The 17,470-nt window shown below is 43.3% G+C and overlaps 1 protein-coding gene across 1 annotated transcript in view; it reads right to left on the bottom strand.

Moving 5' to 3' along the window:
* Positions 1 to 1,023: 1,023 nt before the first annotated feature.
* The window catches only part of LOC117506227 (alpha-1,3-mannosyl-glycoprotein 4-beta-N-acetylglucosaminyltransferase B-like), a gene marked incomplete at its 5' end in the record, with an annotated part of 36,704 nt that continues 20,257 nt past the window's right edge, over positions 1,024 to 17,470 (bottom strand). Inside the window, 2 exons of the mRNA XM_034165721.1 lie at positions 1,024 to 1,074; positions 13,799 to 13,932. Of these exons, the coding sequence (XP_034021612.1) occupies positions 1,024 to 1,074; positions 13,799 to 13,932 (185 nt within the window). The remainder of the gene's footprint in view (positions 1,075 to 13,798; positions 13,933 to 17,470) is intronic.

Raw genomic sequence — 17,470 nt, 5'->3', positions numbered from 1 at the left:
TCACTGACTCACTCACTGTCTCAGTGACTCACTCACTGTTTCACTGACTCAGTCAGTGTCTCAATGACTCACTCATTGTCTCAATGAGTCACTGACTCACTCACTGTCTCAATGAGTCAGTGACTTAAGGTGCACTGACACAAGCATGCCTGTGACTCACGCAATAGCATGAATGTCGTTGTGACGATCCCACCCGCTGTGTTCACAGCTGAACGCCGTTCCTTGTTCTACCTCCTGCCACGAGCTCTGCGCTGGACGCTGCGTATGTAAAATAAATATTTCGTGGTGGATGATTCATTTTTTCTGCATATTGGTATTTGAAAGCGGCTCTAATTGCATCCTGAATCACAGAGGAGGCTGCAGCCGGAGTTGTTCGCATGTGCACACCTAACTGCTTGGAGAAAGAATTTTGAGCTGTACAAAAAGGTAATTATTTGACTTGTTTACATTGTCATGTCTTGGTAAAACAGTTGTGTGTTCTTTCCTTCTTGTGTGCAGCTGTTAAAGTATCTTTATAACAGATTTAACTTCTTGTTATAATCCTTCAGACGAGCTGCGCTCTGATGTGATCCGCTGACATCACCACTCGCTCTGTTCACTTCTTTACTCCACGTGATGAGCTGCACGTCGTGTTGGAGAAGAGATAGCGCCACGTAGCACGACATTTGTGCGTGAAAGATTTTTTGAACATTTCCAAATTCTCTGTGCGAGATAGAACACACCGGCGCCACCTGGTGTCCTGTCTGCACCTGTTAAAGACGAGTTTACTGTCCTGCACGACACAGGTTGTGATGTTGCGTGAATCAAAGGAATGCACGTCAGGGGGCCTTAACTCATTGTCTCAATGATTGACTCTCCAGTTTCACAGTCCCGTTGTTAGAAGTGCAGAGAACGTACAAAACAAATAACCAGTAAATGATGTAGAGACATTTTGTGTTTTTACAGGGTGTTCTAAAGGGAGCGCAGCATGCAAACATGAAGCAACGACGTGAAAAAGCATCCATGAGAGGAAACAGACGACACTCACTTCTTCCTCACAGCCTCGGTGATGCTGCTCACATAGTCTGAATCTGTCTGATGTCAGAGAAACAGAAAAAAAAGAACAGTGTGATTAACATCAGCAATCAGCACTTTGTTGACTGAAACACTCATCGTTTCCAAAGGAGTATGTCAGAAAACTGGTTTCACTTGATATGACTGAGGAAAAAATGCTTTCCTGAATCAACCCTTACTCACTCGCCGTATTGTTATCCCTTTAAACACACACACACACACACACACACACACACACACACACACACACACACACACACACACACACACACACACACACAAACGTGTTGAACAGGTCTGAGCGGGCGGCACCGTTTTCATGCTGCCTGACAGAGCTCCTCTGTACTGCATAAGTCATAAAAAAGTAAAGGTGGATGAAGGTTGGCCAGATTTAGAAACTTCTGCTGTGTACTGCTGATTGAGAGCAGCATGGCGGGATCACGTACCCCTGAACAAACAGCTTGGTTGCAAACTGGACCTGGACTGTATTTGAACACTGAAAACCTGTTGCTGACTGACTGACTGATGAGAATTACAATCTCCTCTGTTGTTAGTCCATCGAGTGCTATAGTCCATCAAATATATTTTTGTGCAAGTTACAAAAAGCTAGTGGAAGTTGATTCAAATTTTAAATGCACCTCTCTTGCTCCAACCCTGCTCAGGGACAAGCTGCTCCACAGCCCATCACGTGCACGAGTACAGCTCAACATCGGTTGCTTTTGGAATAATTTACAACTTAAAACTACAGTTCAACTTCATTTTCACACAATCTGCTGCGAAAACAACATTTCCCCGTGAAGAAAGAATGCATCAGGGTCAGCGCTTGTGGTGCCGAGCGTATGGACGAGGATGTGAAGTCTCTGTCTCACACTCCAAAATGTTTCATAGGTTCAGTTTGTATAATTTAAATTAAAGACCATTTTCAACATAAAAAATAAATAAATAACATTTTTGAACGTTCACATCCATAAACCTCCTCTTTGGTCTCCCTCTTCTCCTCCTGCCTGGTGGCTCCATCCTCAGCATCCTTCTCCCTATATACCCTGGGTCCCTCCTCTGCACATGTCCAAACCATCTCAATCGCGCCTCTCTGACTTTGTCTCCAAACCGTCCCACCTGAGCTGTCCCTCTGATATGTTCATTCCTAATCTTGTCCATTCTTGTCACTCCCAAAGAATCTCAACATCTTCAGCTCTGCCTCCTGTCTTTTTGTTAGTGGCACCGTCTCTAAACCGTCCAACATCTGTCGTCTCACTACTGTCTTGTAAACATTTCAAAGCAACCAACAGAGGGGTAGCAGTAGCAATAGTACCAATTGCCATCACACACACACACACCAGTGGCAGATGCTGGTCTTTCAAGGAGGGGAAGCTCAATTTCGGCCTACATCATAAAATGTGTCGGTTTATATATACGTAAAGGAGCTCAGCAGCACCCGCTGCTCGGTAGGAACAGAAACTGTGATAGAAGTCAGAAAGAGTGATAGAAGTCAGTCTGCAAACACAAGCAGCTACAAAAAAACACCAGAAATAGAAGCTCGATTTGTCGCTAGTCATTTTTAACAAAGAAAATGCCGCTAAGAGGATTAGGAAAGTCTCTGGTTCAACTCAGAACAGAATGAAAATTTAAAAAATGCTCCCACGGCTGTTTACACCAAAAGATCGCTGATTCGCTCATTTCACTGTCAATCAAAAAGGGATTCAGCCTCAGACAGATCATCCAATCATCATGCAGAAGCTGAGCGTCCGGGCCAGCCCACTGCCCCATAGACCCCCAGACACGCTGAGTGTCCGATGGGCGGGACAAAGCCCAGCATTTATCCAATGACTCGTCTCGTTTCGCTGCAGTCTTTGCTTCGCTATTGAAATCCGTGGACGCGGTTTAAAGCGCTGTGAAGCTGCGGGTTTGAGTGAGAGGAAAGCCGCGTCGTTCCCAGTGATAAGAAGATGATTCTGAACAAAAGTTGAGCGCGTTGTAGCACATATTTAGTCAGTGACATGTACACACAACAGTATATATTTGATCACTTATTTTTTGACATTTTAGGGGAAGCTGAGCTTCACTTGCAGTCTGAGAGCAATCGCCTCTGACACACACACACAATAAAAATTTGGACCTACTTTGAGTAGAGTGCCAGCGCTGTCCTCTCTTTCGTCCACCCTGTATCAGTACAGGATCCACGGAGGTAGAAATGGGTCCAGGGTTTTCTTTGCCAACGACATCATGTGTTGGTTTATCCGAAGTTACCGATGTTGGGGTTTTAAACCAGTTACGTATATTCATATTTAGGAAAGCACAAAAACTAGCTGCTGTCTGCTGGCAAAAACTCACACTTCATTTCCCCCATAAACGCCGTAACTGATTGTTGCTGGGCAATGCTGACGTGATTACATACGTAGACAAACTTTCCAACAAACTCACACGGTTTTAATATATTTAATGTCTTAGTGATTATGCAACACTGGCCGTTTTAACCCAAAGCTGAAGCTAAAAGCCCAAAGGATTTTATTTATCTATTTATTTATTTGAGATCTGTGACTGTGATCTGGCTTGGGTGGGTGGGCCCAAGCATATCAGTGGGCGGGCACTGCCCCCTAGGGCCTGCCCATAGTGACGGGTGTGATTTGAATCACGTGTTCGATACGGTTGACCACGGTATTTTATTATCTCCACTACATCAACTGGTGGACATTGGTGGTATTGTGCTTGAGTGGTTCCGGTCTTATCTGACAGACAGGATGTTTTCTGTGAATGTTGATGGCCTCGAATCTTTTGTAGTCACTTTGTCATGTGGTGTCCCACAGGGCTCTATCTTGGGGCCTTTGTTGTTCTCTTTATATTTATATTTTTAGAAGACATGGGATTTTATTCCACTGCTATGCAGATGATTGCCAGATTTATTTGTCTGTGACTCAGAGGGATGGTCAGTGGTTGAAAAAGCTCCTGGCGTGTTTAGAAAATATTAAAGCTTTTCTTGCCTTGAATTTCCTACATTTTAATGTAAAGAAAACAGAGGTGGTGGTTTTTGGACCAAGTAGTCTTTATGAGTCCTCCTTTGTCGATTTGGGACCCCTAGAAGCATATTTTAAACTGGTTATTCCTAATCTTGGTTTTAAGATGGATGGTGATCTTAAATTGGACAGTCAAACTGCAGCAGTGGTGAAATCTGTTTTTTTATCATTTGAGGCATTTGGCAGCAGTGAAACCTTTTCTTTCCAGGCAACATTTCGAGTTGGTTATTCACACTTTTGTATCATCTCGTCTGGATTATTGTTATTCGCTGTATGTGGGAGTAAATCAGTCATTTCTCTCCTGTCTGCAGTTCGTTCAGAATGCTGCGTCGTGACTTTTGACAGGGGCTCGGAGGAGGGAGCACATGACTCCTGTCCTGGCTACACTTCACCGGTTGCTGGTTCATTTTAAAATTCTTATGTTCGTTTTTAAGTCCCTCCCTGGTTTAGCTCCATCGTATCTCTCTGGGGTTCTCTGGCCTTTTGTACCCAGTTGGAGTCTCAGGTCAGCTGACCAGCTGTTCCTGCAAATGCCTCGGTCGAAGAGAAAGCTCAGAGGAACGGGGCTTTTTCTGTGGTTGCTCCCAAACTGTGGAACAGTTTGCCTCTGGGTGTTAGGGAGGCACCCTCACTGGTCATTTTTAAAGTTATCGTTTTTCCTTAACTTTTGACCCAAATGAGGCTTAGTTTGATATATCTTTTAAACTGCATTTTAGTGGTACTGTTTTATTTTTATTTGATTATGTTTTAATTTGTAGTCTGTCTGTAGAGTACAGCACCTTGTGTCAGTGCTGGCTGCCCTAAGGTGCTTTATAAATAAAGTTGGTATGGTTGTGCTCTTTCTCGGCATGAAACCATATTGCTGCTCACAGATCTTCACCTGTTTTCTAAGCTGAGCTTCGATGACTCTTTCCCATAACTTCATGATGTGTCTGATCAACTCAATGTCTCTGTAGTTTCTGCAGCTCTGCACATCACCCTTGTTCTTAAAAATAGGAACTAGCACATGCTGTCTCATGCTGACATTTCCATGCCTACACTGGAGTGTCATCTGGACCAACTGCCTTTCCACTCTTCATCCTCTTCTTAGCAGCCCTCACTTCTTCCTTACTAATCTCTTCCACTTCCTGATTTACTCTCACCACATCATCCAGCCTTTTCTCTCGCTCATTTTCTTGATTCATCAGCTCTTCAAAATATTCCCTCCACCTTCTCAGCACACAGTCCTCACTTGTCAGCACATTACCATGTGCATCTTTTACCACCCTAACCTGCTGCACATCCTTTCCAGCTCTGTCCCTTTGTCTGGTACAAGTCCTTTTCTCCTTCCTTATTATTCAACTTCTTGTACAGCTCACTAAATGCCTTTTACTTCGCTTTTGATACTTCTCTTTTGGCCTTTGGCATCTCCTTGTACTCCCGTCTACTTTCTTCATCTCTCTGACGATCCCAGTTCTTTTTTTACCAACTTCTTTCTCCTTATGCTTCCCTCAACATCTTCCTTACATCATCAAGTCTCTGTGTCTTCCTTTCACTGTCCCAATGTCACACCCAGTACCTTCCTGGCTGTCTCCCTCACCACATCTGCAGTATGCATGATGACATTGATCATCACCTCTTCAGTTTCTGACAACACACTCATCACCCTGTCACACACTCACTTAACCTCCAACATACTCTTAACATATTCTTCCTTTAAAATAACCCCAACACCATTTCTCTTCCTGTCCTCACCATGGTACAACAACTTGAACCCCCCCTCCTATGCTCCTGCTCTTACCTCCCTTCCACTTCTCTTGCACACAGACAGTATGTCTAACTTTCTCCTCTCCATCATATCAGCCAGCTCTCTCCCTTTACCAGTCAGGCTGCCAATATTCAAAGTCACCGGCAATGGCACCTGTGGCGGTCGTTGTTAACCCAGGCCTCAATTGATCAGGTATGGAAATTCGATTTGTAGTCTGCATGGTTGTTTTGGTGCGTTTCACACGAGATGCCCTTCTTGCCAACTTAATCATTTATCCAGGCTTGGTACCTGTGTGGCAGACCGAACAGTTTCCCTCTAAAAATTGGTCCGTCCTCCCTTCACTGCGCAAGCGTCATTTGGGACCACAGCAGCTCGTCTGAGTCTCTTCACCCAAAGCGATCAAAGGGAATAATGTGATTATTAACCATCAGATGACAAAGTAAAACCTCTTAAATCATTCTAAAGTCAGTTTGAAGCAGAAACGAGGCGATAATCGTGAATCGCTACTGACGCTGAAGGAGACGCAGTGAACGCAGCCGTTCATCTGGCTGCTGTACTCTGATCGCTTCCTCCGTCTTTTATGATGAAATAATTCTGAATCTATGTGGGAATGATTGTTGTAGAAAAGCTTCAAATATCTGTTGCTGAGACAGATGATGACTGGAGGCAGTTTGAAGAAGAAACGAGGTGATAGTCAATGAACCGCAGCTGATGCACAGAAATGACACGTGTAAAGGCAGGGGGCGGACCAATTTGTAGGGGGGACCATTCGGTTGGCGACACCAGCACTAAGCGTGTACTCGCTCCACACCGTATGTGGCTGAATTGTGTGTGGGGGGAGGGGGGTAGAGTATCTGAGGGGGTATGATTATTTCTGTTACATATGTCACAGAGGTGTTGAACAAGCTGTGTCAGTTATAAATTTTGCTTAGATCAGTAGAATATCGATGAAAACACTCACAGAATTGTGCCCATTGAACAGTGCCAGCACTAACCAATTTGGCACCCTAGGCAAGATTTTTAATGGCGCCCCCCAAAATAATTCAGCATATTATTATGGCATGCTGTGCCAAAAATGTTGCCTTTTCCACACTCTGCCACAAGGAGGTGCTATTATCTTTTCACACAACATGACAGGGACAATGGCGGAAGTCATAAAGCACAATACATGTTACACTCACGGTACCAAATTCCCATAATGCATTGCAGCACAACAATTTACAGTCTAAGCGATCAGCCTGGCGATCGCTTCATTACTTTGACTTTACCTTTGTCTTGGACCTGTTTTGCCCTCCTCTTCTGTTCTTTTTTCCTCCCTTGGGAACCAGACAGTTTGGGCAGTTTGACATTGCTGTTATGTTGCAATGACGTAATGAAATGACGTAATGCTCATCAAACACTTCAGAGGGGGGCAAAACTACTGGCCGGTTGCTAAGTATATAAATTGTTGTGCTGCAATGCATTATGGAAGTTCGGGGTTTTAAGATTTTAATTGTTGTTACTGTGGTTCATGTTGGTTTAACAGTGTTGTTAGTGTTGATTTGTTGTGTTTTGTAGTAAAATTGGTTCAGTCAGTTTGGTTGTCATACTGTTAATGACATAAGTGTAAAGTGTAGTGTATTTGATGACTTCCCCCATTGCCTCTGTGTTACTGTGCATAAAGATAATAGTGCCTTCTTGTGGCAGAAAAGATAAAAGTGATAACTTGTTGTTTGTTCTTCCATACAGCTTGCCACACGATTGTTATCACCATTACTATTTAATAGGTTTTGCTATGTAATTCAATCACTATGGGCTTATGTTTATTTTATACTAACGGGGAAACTGAATTGACTAGTTTAAGTATAAGAACAGTGAAAGGTGACTTTTTTTCCTCATTTGTGGTGCCCCCTCCTGGATGGATGGCACCCTTAGCAATTGTCTATAATGCCTATAGACTGGGCTGGCCCTGCCAATGAACATTAAAATCTGGATGAACAACATCACGGACCAAACATTTTTAAACTGTTTCAAACCTGCCAGAGCTGCGTGTGGATGCTAATTAATGATTGTTAAAGTCTTAGCTGTGTTTCATCTCAAAACATTGCAAAACTCCCACATCAGAGATAAAACAATGACAGTTATTAAAGCAACTTACTTAGCCATGAAAAGTACTTAACAGGTATTTCACCTATGTGTGTCACTGAGCAGCAGTGAAACATTAATGAGGCTCTTTTATTCCTCACATCAGGGAAGACCATGAAGCTAATCTTTGCACTGTGGATGTGCTGATAGCATAGTTTTTCCTTCATATCATTTAAAAAACAGCGCGCGCGCACACACACACACACACACACACACACACACACACACACACACACACACACACACACACACACACACACACTTCTGGTGCCCAGTGCTGTTGTTTAATCTGCACAAAAGTGACCAAAAGCACAGAGGTCCAAACAGTTACAGCTGTCAAAAACACCCTTTATTTACAGACCAAACCTGTCAAAACAAACAGGATCAAAGTGCGATTAATCGAGATTTAAAAAAATAAAACAAAACAAACAAAAAACCTAACGTTATAGGTGCTGTAATTAATTTATCTAAATTGACGCGTTATTGTTTAAAAGCAGGAAGACATGAGCTGACAATGGTTAATAAACCGTTTGATCATAGAACTGGAATGGCAAAATGTCATTTCATCTGATTTAAGTAAAATAAGTTAAAAAGTAAGTGAGAAAACGAAACTTAAAATTAAGCTAAGAGGCAATATAAAGAAATTTGAATTACTTAAGTGAAATAATTTGTATGCCTACAAACACCAAAACAGTTTAATTAAGTTGCTTCAACTTAACTAACCTTGGAGAGGACAAAACAAATCAAGGGTGCTAAACACTTTACTGAACTAGAGTTAGTCTTGCTTGCCTCTACTGGTGGTTGGCTCTCACTGCGGTATTGTATCACTTCCTGTTCCGGAGCACAGCGGTGTTTTGCTGTATCTGTTAGCTGTTTAATCTGCGCAGTTAGATTGATCTAGTTAACTAGATAACGATTTGTTTCCCAGTGTAATCTTTACGTGCCTTAACTAAAGCACTCCTTCTGCTGAATCACCTCTAAACTATTTACACATTATTCACTTTGCGTGTTTTTAGGAATCCGCTAGCTTACCGTAGCTACTAGCTCTTAGCCGATTTAGCATGGCGGCTTCTCCTGTCTCTCCCGCACTTTTCTGCTCTGGGTGTGAAATGTTTAGTTATTCCTCGGCCTCCTTTAGCAGTAATGGTACTTGTAATAAGTGTAGCTTATTCGTAGCTTTGGAGGCCAGGCTGGGCGAATTGGAGACTCGGCTCCGCACCGTGGAAAATTCTACAGCTAGCCAGGCCCCTGTAGTCGGTGCGGACCAAGGTAGCTTAGCCGCCGTTAGTTACCCCCTGGCAGATCCCGAGCAGCCGGGAAAGCAGGCTGACTGGGTGACTGTGAGGAGGAAGCGTAGCCCTAAACAGAAGCCCCGTGTACACCGCCAACCCGTTCACATTTCTAACCGTTTTTCCCCACTCGGCGACACACCCGCCGAGGATCAAACTCTGGATATTGGCGACTCTGTTTTGCGAAATGTGAAGTTAGCGACACCAGCAACCATAGTCAATTGTCTTCCGGGGGCGAGAGCAGGCGACATTGAAGGAAATTTGAAACTGCTGGCTAAGGCTAAGCGTAAATTTGGTAAGATTGTAATTCACGTCAGCAGTAATGACACCCGGTTGCGCCAATCGGAGGTCACTAAAATTAACATTAAATCGGTGTGTAACTTTGCAAAAACAATGTCGGACTCTGTAGTTTTCTCTGGGCCCCTCCCCAATCGGACCGGGAGTGACATGTTTAGCCGCATGTTCTCCTTGAACTGCTGGCTGTCTGAGTGGTGTCCAAAAAATGAGGTGGGCTTCATAGATAATTGGCAAAGCTTCTGGGGAAAACCTGGTCTTGTTAGGAGAGACGGCATCCATCCCACTTTGGATGGAGCAGCTCTCATTTCTAGAAATCTGGCCAATTTTCTTAAATCCTCCAAACCGTGATTATCCAGGGTTGGGACCAGGAAGCAGAGTTGTAGTCTTACACACCTCTCTGCAGCTTCTCTCCCCCTGCCATCCCCTCATTACCCCATACCCGTAGAGACGGTGCCTGCTCCCAGACTACCAATAACCAGCAAAAATCTATTTAAGCATAAAAATTCAAAAAGAAAAAATAATATAGCACCTTTAACTGCACCACAGATTAAAACAGTTAAATGTGGTCTATTAAACATTAGGTCTCTCTCTTCTAAGTCCCTGTTGGTAAATGATATAATAATTGATCAACATATTGATTTATTCTGCCTTACAGAAACCTGGTTACAGCAGGATGAATATGTTAGTTTAAATGAGTCAGCACCCCCGAGTCACACTAACTGTCAGAATGCTCGTAGCACGGGCCGAGGCGGAGGATTAGCAGCAATCTTCCATTCCAGCTTATTAATTAATCAAAAACCCAGACAGAGCTTTAATTCATTTGAAAGCTTGACTCTTAGTCTTGTCCATCCAAATTGGAAGTCCCAAAAACCAGTTTTATTTGTTATTATCTATCGTCCACCTGGTCGTTACTGTGAGTTTCTCTGTGAATTTTCAGACCTTTTGTCTGACTTAGTGCTTAGCTCAGATAAGATAATTATAGTGGGCGATTTTAACATCCACACAGATGCTGAGAATGACAGCCTCAACACTGCATTTAATCTATTATTAGACTCTATTGGCTTTGCTCAAAAAGTAAATGAGTCCACCCACCACTTTAATCATATCTTAGATCTTGTTCTGACTTATGGTATGGAAATAGAAGACTTAACAGTATTCCCTGAAAACTCCCTTCTGTCTGATCATTTCTTAATAACATTTACATTTACTCTGATGGACTACCCAGCAGTGGGGAATAAGTTTCATTACACTAGAAGTCTTTCAGAAAGCGCTGTAACTAGGTTTAAGGATATGATTCCTTCTTTATGTTCTCTAATGCCATATACCAACACAGTGCAGAGTAGCTACCTAAACTCTGTAAGTGAGATAGAGTATCTCGTCAATAGTTTTACATCCTCATTGAAGACAACTTTGGATGCTGTAGCTCCTCTAAAAAAGAGAGCTTTAAATCAGAAGTGCCTGACTCCGTGGTTTAACTCACAAACTCGTAGCTTAAAGCAGATAACCCGTAAGATGGAGAGGAAATGGCGTCTCACTAATTTAGAAGATCTTCACTTAGCCTGGAAAAAGAGTCTGTTGCTCTATAAAAAAGCCCTCCGTAAAGCTAGGACATCTTTCTACTCATCACTAATTGAAGAAAATAAGAACAACCCCAGGTTTCTTTTCAGCACTGTAGCCAGGCTGACAAAGAGTCAGAGCTCTATTGAGCTGAGTATTCCATTAACTTTAACTAGTAATGACTTCATGACTTTCTTTGCTAACAAAATTTTAACTATTAGAGAAAAAATTACTCATAACCATCCCAAAGACGTATCGTTATCTTTGGCTACTTTCAGTGATGCCGGTATTTGGTTAGACTCTTTCTCTCCGATTGTTCTGTCTGAATTATTTTCATTAGTTACTTCATCCAAACCATCAACATGTTTATTAGACCCCATTCCTACCAGGCTGCTCAAGGAAGCCCTACCATTATTTAATGCTTTGATCTTAAATATGATCAATCTATCTTTGTTAGTTGGCTATGTACCACAGGCTTTTAAGGTGGCAGTAATTAAACCATTACTTAAAAAGCCATCACTTGACCCAGCTATCTTAGCTAATTATAGGCCAATCTCCAACCTTCCTTTTCTCTCAAAAATTCTTGAAAGGGTAGTTGTAAAACAGCTAACTGATCATCTGCAGAGGAATGGTCTATTTGAAGAGTTTCAGTCAGGTTTTAGAATTCATCATAGTACAGAAACAGCATTAGTGAAGGTTATAAATGATCTTCTTATGGCCTGGGACAGTGGACTCATCTCTGTGCTTGTTCTGTTAGACCTCAGTGCTGCTTTTGATACTGTTGACCATAAAATTTTATTACAGAGATTAGAGCATGCCATAGGTATTAAAGGCACTGCGCTGCGGTGGTTTGAATCATATTTGTCTAATAGATTACAATTTGTTCATGTAAATGGGGAATCTTCTTCACAGACTAAAGTTAATTATGGAGTTCCACAAGGTTCTGTGCTAGGACCAATTTTATTCACTTTATACATGCTTCCCTTAGGCAGTATTATTAGACGGTATTGCTTAAATTTTCATTGTTACGCAGATGATACCCAGCTTTATCTATCCATGAAGCCAGAGGACACACACCAATTAGCTAAACTGCAGGATTGTCTTACAGACATAAAGACATGGATGACCTCTAATTTCTTGCTTTTAAACTCAGATAAAACTGAAGTTATTGTACTTGGCCCCACAAATCTTAGAAACATGGTGTCTAACCAGATCCTTACTCTGGATGGCATTACCCTGACCTCTAGTAATACTGTGAGAAATCTTGGAGTCATTTTTGATCAGGATATGTCATTCAAAGCGCATATTAAACAAATATGTAGGACTGCTTTTTTGCATTTACGCAATATCTCTAAAATCAGAAAGGTCTTGTCTCAGAGTGATGCTGAAAAACTAATTCATGCATTTATTTCCTCTAGGCTGGACTATTGTAATTCATTATTATCAGGTTGTCCTAAAAGTTCCCTAAAAAGCCTTCAGTTAATTCAAAATGCTGCAGCTAGAGTACTGACGGGGACTAGAAGGAGAGAGCATATCTCACCCATATTGGCCTCTCTTCATTGGCTTCCTGTTAATTCTAGAATAGAATTTAAAATTCTTCTTCTTACTTATAAGGTTTTGAATAATCAGGTCCCATCTTATCTTAGGGACCTCGTAGTACCATATCACCCCAATAGAGCGCTTCGCTCTCAGACTGCAGGCTTACTTGTAGTTCCTAGGGATTGTAAGAGTAGAATGGGAGGCAGAGCCTTCAGCTTTCAGGCTCCTCTCCTGTGGAACCAGCTCCCAATTCAGATCAGGGAGACAGACACCCTCTCTACTTTTAAGATTAGGCTTAAAACTTTCCTTTTTGCTAAAGCTTATAGTTAGGGCTGGATCAGGTGACCCTGAACCATCCCTTAGTTATGCTGCTATAGACGTAGACTGCTGGGGGTTTCCCATGATGCACTGAGTGTTTCTTTCTCTTTTTGCTCTGTATGCACCACTCTGCATTTAATCATTAGTGATTGATCTCTGCTCCCCTCCACAGCATGTCTTTTTCCTGGTTCTCTCCCTCAGCCCCAACCAGTCCCAGCAGAAGACTGCCCCTCCCTGAGCCTGGTTCTGCTGGAGGTTTCTTCCTGTTAAAAGGGAGTTTTTCCTTCCCACTGTAGCCAAGTGCTTGCTCACAGGGGGTCGTTTTGACCGTTGGGGTTTTACATAATTATTGTATGGCCTTGCCTTACAATATAAAGCGCCTTGGGGCAACTGTTTGTTGTGATTTGGCGCTATATAAAAAAAATTGATTGATTGATTGATTGAAGATAAACGTCTCTTGGCATTTTTTAAGTTGAGTGGTGTGTTCTTTTAGAGGACACACAACTTCATTGAAACAGAGTCTTTGTACCAACTTAATAAACCGTCAATCAGCAACACTCGACTTAGTTATGCTGACCCAAATGAACTTAAGTCATACTTACACCAAAGTATCTTATTTAGGACAAACCAAATTCATTTGAGTGTAACTGAAACAATTTAATTTAATTGGGTTCTCTTTGGCACAGTGGAGGTTCTGGTTGGTGCCAGGACACAAGAACAAGGAACATGTGTGGACATTTTCTAAAACACGGTCGTGAGGTTTCTTTTATACTCTCTACATGTGTCTGGTGATAGCGTTGCAGTGACCTGTCGTGTGTGTGTGTGTGTGTGTGTGTGTGTGTGTGTGTGGTGTTGGGAGGAACCTCAGCAACAAAGATGATGATGAGCAGATCGTGGCGCTGGGCAGGCGTCAGGTTGTAAAGAAGAGAGCTGAGCGTGTTGATGAGGTAGTTCTGCTTCGCACGTTTCACTGTTGGAACGCCGAGTACGAGGGACACTGAGACACACAGGCGACACACAGGAGACACACACCATGATCAGTTTTCATCTCATTCCTAGCACTTCCACACACTGTTCACGGCCGCGGGGGAGGCTGTGTCAGCAGAGTGAAGACACGCGAAGACAATCAAATCACATCACTATGGGCTCCTTCACACATAGTGCGAATACATACAGGAAGACCATGGAACGGCTCGCCCTGTCTTACCTCGGCACTGTGGTGAGCGACAGCCTGGACCCACTGCAGTTCACCTACAGGCCCAACATCGGGGTAGACCTGCTGCAGCGATTGCTCACCCACCTGGAGACCGGCAGGAGCACTGTGAGAGTCATGTTCTTTGATTTCTCCAGTGCTTTCAACACCATCAGACCGGCGCTGCTGCGGGGGAAGATGGAGGACGCAGGCGTGGATGGACATCTCGCCGCCTGGACCATCAACTGCCTCACTGACCGCCCACAGTACGTGCGGCTGTGCGGCTGTCAGTCTGAGGTGGTAAGGTGCAGCACCGGGGGCCCCCAGGGCACCGTCCTCTCGCCTTTCCTCTTCAGCCTTGACACCTCGGACATCACCTACAACACAGACAGCTGCCACCTCCAGAAGTTCTCTGATGACTCCGCCATTGTGTGTCGTGTGTCTGAGGGGAAAGAGGTGGACTACCGGTCGGTCAGCACAGACTTCATGGACTAGTGTGAGAACAACCACTTGTGTCTCAACACCAGTAAGACGAAGGAGATGGTGATCGACTTCAGGAGGAAACCACCACCTCACCCACCAGTGGGAGGACAAAAGACTGTGGACAGTTTCAAATACCTGGGTGTTCACCTCAACAGCAAACTGGACTGGACTCACAACACCGACACCCTGTACAAAAAAGGTCAGAGTCGCCTCCACCTCCTGAGGAGAATGAGATCCTTTGGAGTGAGCAGGCCTCTGCTTAAGACCTTCTATGACTCTGTTGTAGCCTCTGCTCTCCTCTATGCTATCGTCTGTTGAGCCCCGGGCAGCACAGAGCGTGAAAGAAAGAGACTGAATAAGCTGGTCAGGAAGTCTAGCTCTGTCCTGGGCTTGTCCTGATTTTGGCTCTTGCTTGCCTCTACTGGTGGTTGGCTCTCACTGCGGTATTGTATCACTTCCTGTTCCGGAGCACAGCGGTGTTTTGCTGTATCTGTTAGCTGTTTAATCTGCGCAGTTAGATTGATCTAGTTACCTAGATAATGATATGTTTCACAGTGTAATCTTCACGCGCCTTAACTAAAGCACTCCCTCTGCTGAATCACCTCTAAATTATTTACACATTATTCACTTTGTGTGTTTTTTAGGAATCCGCTAGCTTAGCACAGCTACTAGCTCTTAGCCGGTTTAGCATGGCGGCTTCTCCTGTCTCTCCCGCACTTTTCTGCTCTGGGTGTGAAATGTTTAGTTATTCCTCGGCCTCCTTTAGCAGTAATGGTACTTGTAATAAGTGTAGCTTATTCGTAGCTTTGGAGGCCAGGCTGGGCGAATTGGAGACTCGGCTCCGCACCGTGGAAAATTCTACAGCTAGCCAGGCCCCTGTAGTCGGTGCGGACCAAGGTAGCTTAGCCGCCGTTAGTTACCCCCTGGCAGATCCCGAGCAGCCGGGAAAGCAGGCCGACTGGGTGACTGTGAGGAGGAAGCGTAGCCCTAAACAGAAGCCCCGTGTACACCGCCAACCCGTTCACATTTCTAACCATTTTTCCCAACTCGGCGACACACCTGCCGAGGATCAAACTCTGGTTATTGGCGACTCTGTTTTGAGAAATGTGAAGTTAGCGACACCAGCAACCATAGTCAATTGTCTTCCGGGCGCCAGAGCAGGCGACACTGAAGGAAATTTGAAACTGCTGGCTAAGGCTAAGCGTAAATTTGGTAAGATTGTAATTCACGTTGGCAGTAATGACACCCGGTTACGCCAATCAGAGGTCACTAAAATTAACATTGAATCGGTGTGTAACTTTGCAAAAACAATGTCGGACTCTGTAGTTTTCTCTGGGCCCCTCCCCAATCAGACCGGGAGTGACATGTTTAGCCGCATGTTCTCCTTGAATTGCTGGCTGTCTGAGTGGTGTCCAAAAAATGAGGTGGGCTTCATAGATAATTGGCAAAGCTTCTGGGGAAAACCTGGTCTTGTTAGGAGAGACGGCATCCATCCCACTTTGGATGGAGCAGCTCTCATTTCTAGAAATCTGGCCAATTTTCTTAAATCCTCCAAACCGTGACTATCCAGGGTTGGGACCAGGAAGCAGAGTTGTAGTCTTACACACCTCTCTGCAGCTTCTCTCCCCCTGCCATCCCCTCATTACCCCATCCCCGTAGAGACGGTGCCTGCTCCCAGACCACCAATAACCAGTAAAAATCTATTTAAGCATCAAAATTCAAAAAGAAAAAATAATATAGCACCTTCAACTGCACCACAGACTAAAACAGTTAAATGTGGTCTATTAAACATTAGGTCTCTCTCTTCTAAGTCCCTGTTGGTAAATGATATAATAATTGATCAACATATTGATTTATTCTGCCTTACAGAAACCTGGTTACAGCAGGATGAATATGTTAGTTTAAATGAGTCAACACCCCCGAGTCACACTAACTGTCAGAATGCTCGTAGCACGGGCCGAGGCGGAGGATTAGCAGCAATCTTCCATTCCAGCTTATTAATTAATCAAAAACCCAGACAGAGCTTTAATTCATTTGAAAGCTTGACTCTTAGTCTTGTCCATCCAAATTGGAAGTCCCAAAAACCAGTTTTATTTGTTATTATCTATCGTCCACCTGGTCATTACTGTGAGTTTCTCTGTGAATTTTCAGACCTTTTGTCTGACTTAGTGCTTAGCTCAGATAATTATAGTGGGTGATTTTAACATCCACACAGATGCTGAGAATGACAGCCTCAACACTGCATTTAATCTATTATTAGACTCAGTTGGCTTTGCTCAAAATGTAAATGAGTCCACCCACCACTTTAATCATATCTTAGATCTTGTTCTGACTTTTGAAGACTTAACAGTATTCCCTGAAAACTCCCTTCTGTCTGATCATTTCTTAATAACATTTACATTTACTCTGATGGACTACCCAGCAGTGGGGAATAAGTTTCATTACACTAGAAGTCTTTCAGAAAGCGCTGTAACTAGGTTTAAGGATATGATTCCTTCTTTATGTTCTCTAATGCCATATACCAACACAGAGCAGAGTAGCTACCTAAACTCTGTAAGTGAGATAGATTATCTTGTCAATAGTTTTACATCCTCATTGAAGACAACTTTGGATGCTGTAGCTCCTCTGAAAAAGAGAGCTTTAAATCAGAAGTGCCTGACTCCGTGGTATAACTCACAAACTCGTAGCTTAAAGCAGATAACCCGTAAGTTGGAGAGGAAATGGCGTCTCACTAATTTAGAAGATCTTCACTTAGCCTGGAAAAAGAGTCTGTTGCTCTATAAAAAAGACCTCCATAAAACTAGGACATCTTACTACTCATCACTAATTGAAGAAAATAAGAACAACCCCAGGTTTCTTT

Source organism: Thalassophryne amazonica, unplaced genomic scaffold, assembly GCF_902500255.1.
Source record: "Thalassophryne amazonica unplaced genomic scaffold, fThaAma1.1, whole genome shotgun sequence".
Lineage (NCBI taxonomy): Eukaryota > Metazoa > Chordata > Actinopteri > Batrachoidiformes > Batrachoididae > Thalassophryne > Thalassophryne amazonica.
The sequence above is the reverse complement of the archived record's forward strand: the minus strand, read 5'-3'. Positions and strand labels throughout refer to the sequence as shown.